General features: G+C 38.1%; 1 protein-coding gene across 1 annotated transcript; it reads left to right on the top strand.

Moving 5' to 3' along the window:
- Positions 1-1,788: 1,788 nt before the first annotated feature.
- On the top strand, positions 1,789-2,940 carry LOC306865856 (histamine H2 receptor-like; the record flags this gene model as incomplete). Its single annotated transcript, XM_079410682.1, has 2 exons — positions 1,789-2,409; positions 2,599-2,940. The coding sequence occupies 2 exons, from the start codon at positions 1,789-1,791 to the stop codon at positions 2,938-2,940; spliced, it is 963 nt and encodes a 320-aa protein (XP_079266808.1).
- Positions 2,941-3,167: the final 227 nt, after the last annotated feature.

The raw sequence follows: 3,167 nt of genomic DNA, 5'->3' as shown, positions 1-3,167 counted from the left end.
AAAGGAATTTGAAATTGTATGGTCTGTTTATTGTTTATTTTTTTCTTGTGCAAGCCTGTCAGTTACTGTAAAATCTACATGAACACCAATGACACAGTGATAATGTGCTTTTCTCTCTTTGTAAGTATCTGTGCGACCCACTGTCATCTCTTACTGTGATTTCATCTCAACAGTGTTCATCAGTGGCAACTAATGCAGCTTTGAATGTAAAATAAAATAAAAATTAATCAACATCCAAGCACCGCTGTGACTTAAATTCAAAATTAATACTAAAAACAAACAAGAGAGAAAAAGAAAAAAGAAGTTACAAATGAAAGAGATGGCTTATTCTCTGAGATCTTGTATATCTCAGGCCTTTTTGTCCTTGCAGTAAACAGGGGCCGCAGTTTTGCATTAAATTTGCATTCAATTTAGATTCAGATTTGCATTACATTTTTTTGGTGACCTTCCAGAAGACATAATACCACAGAATATCAGACAAGTGCATTCATTAACATTTCTTTGTGCCAACACATAAGTTTCAAAATATGAATGGCAAAGAATAACCCAACCCAGATTCATTGGAAACACGTGCCTGTGGCGACATTTCTTCAAAATGATAATACATTGCTTCTTACAACACGCTGAAAGTAAAATGTCCAGTGAGTGGAGCTAAAAGTGCTTTCAGTTTTAATCTAAACGTATGAAACGTTCAATGTTTTATTATGTTTTAATATTGTACGTGTTTATTGTAGTTTTATTGTTGTACGTAACACGGCAGTTTGGAAATTAAATGTCTGGTGTGTGGCACTAAAAGGTGATGCTCTATCATCACTAAAAATGATGTAACAGTTACACTAAACACTACCCTAAACTAAACAATAGCAAAGAGAAAACAATAAATAAAAACATATTTTTTTTAAATGTGATTTTAGCTTGTGTCTACAAGTTTTGATCTGCTTATTCCAACTTGTACCCAAACACACCGCAAGTGCAATACTGTACCAGGTGCGCTACTAAGCAAGTTTACTACATCAGAAAAGCCTAGATGTGGATATGGATATGGATGTCAAAATGTATTACTTTTCAAATCATGCACTATATGCTAAAAGTGTTTTGAGGTCATAACAGTTTTGTACAATAAATCACATGAAAATAAGTCTTTATTAATTAATAATTTGCTTTCTAATCATAATTTTTGTGAAAGGGAATAAAAGTTGTTGTTTTATTGTCTCTAGTGGCTATTTCAGCACTTTTTTTCAATCAGCCTAGGTTGCTATAATCTCTGATTAATATGTCTACCATCTATTTAGTCAAAAAATAATTATTGTTTTCAAAAATGGTTTCCAAGCAATGCTGCCATCTACTACTGGTTGGTCAAAAAATAGCACCGCCCCAAACTTGTTCCATTGGTTGAGCCAATGTTGCTATGCAGGAAGAGTGAGAAATCTGAAGCAAATCTCAAGCAAATGAGTGACACTTTCCAATTTATATCCAATTGTATTTGCATTTTAAACTAAGTTAGTAGGAAGTATTGTAACATTTTAAATATTATACATTTCACATTTACTAAAGGTTCTAAATTAATTACCCAAATGACTGCTTATCAGATTTATTTATTAATTTTTTTTCTTGTAGGAATGAACCTGAGCTGATGGGCATAGATGATAATATTATGGCAGTTTTACAGCACTCAATGTAATATTTGATAAAAAAAGATGACACGTGGAGTCCTGACTGAACTACTCTGGAAATTACTCTGACTACGAGAACAAAAATCTCCAAACTTTCCTGTTTCAGAAGCTAACAATGTTGTTCACTACCCTGCGCTGGGTGGTACTGGTGGCCTTCATCGCACTGACCATTTGTGGAAACGTGCTGGTTTGTCTGGTTGTGGCCACCAGTCAGCGTCTACACCAGATTAGTAGCTGTTTTATACTCTCACTGGCTGTGACAGACTTGCTGCTGGGTTTGCTGGTACTTCCGCTCTCTGCCATGCTGGAATTACGCAATGGGAGATGGCCCCTCGGGGGGGTTTTTTGCAATATCTACATCTCTCTGGATGTGATGCTCTGCAGTGCTTCAATCCTCACCCTACTGGCCATTAGTGTTGATCGTTACCTTGCCATATGCAACCCTCTCTGCTATCCCAGGATGGTCACACCTCATCGGGTGGGGATCACACTGACTGTGATCTGGACGTGCTCTCTGGCTGTGTCCTTTGTGTCTATTAACCTAGGCTGGAACACACCTGACTTCAGAGTACAGAACCTGGACTGGGACATGTGGGATGAAGGAGAGGAAGGCAGGACCTGCCACTATGAATGGAATAATAATTATGTGCTGCTGAAAGCCTTTCTAATCTTCTACCTCCCTCTGCTGGTCATGTGTGGAATGTACCATCGAATATTCTGTGTTGCACGTGAACAGGTATGTTTCTCCAATAAGTCAATAACATGACAATGATTGCAAGGTGGGTAAATTAATAAATAAATTAATTATATAGATTTAGAATAAGGTTTGTTATTATCTCATCTGTACACCCACTACATCTTTTCCCTCAGAAAAAGAAACATGCAATGTTTCCTTTATCACTCTCTCTTCATGTCTCACTTTTAGGTGCGGCGTATACGTGCAACCACTCCTTCATTTGCGCAGACTGCAAACGCAGTTGCCACAGCACGGGAACACAAAGCCACGGTGACCCTGGCCGCAGTGCTTGGTGCCTTTGTCATTTGCTGGTTCCCCTATTTCACCTACTTCACATGCATGGGTATGTGGGCAGAGACTCACCCAAACAAACTGACCCATTCTGTTGTTCTTTGGTTGGGATACTTCAACTCTGCTCTGAATCCTATTCTTTACACAGCCTTAAATCGTGATTTCCGTCAGGCATGCGGACAGCTGCTCTGCTGTAGACGTAGCAATCAGGGGGAACTGCCGTTTGTTCAAACCTTTTAAATGAACAGATTAAAATCTTTTTTGCACCAATAATGAAAACTCACCTGGACTCACCTGAACTCATTTCACACTGCAGTGAATACATCAAGTATGCTAAAAAAACAATGATAAGAATGGCCTGGAGACTAATCAATGACAATGAATAACAATATCAGACTCAACCATATACAAAGGTCAATGAGTGTGTGGTTGATTTCAGCTGTACGCAGCGTCAGAAGTACATGCTT

Source organism: Barbus barbus, assembly GCF_936440315.1.
Source record: "Barbus barbus genome assembly, chromosome: 47".
NCBI lineage: Eukaryota > Metazoa > Chordata > Actinopteri > Cypriniformes > Cyprinidae > Barbus > Barbus barbus.
Note: the sequence above shows the minus strand (reverse complement) of the source record. Positions and strands in the feature narration are given on the sequence as shown.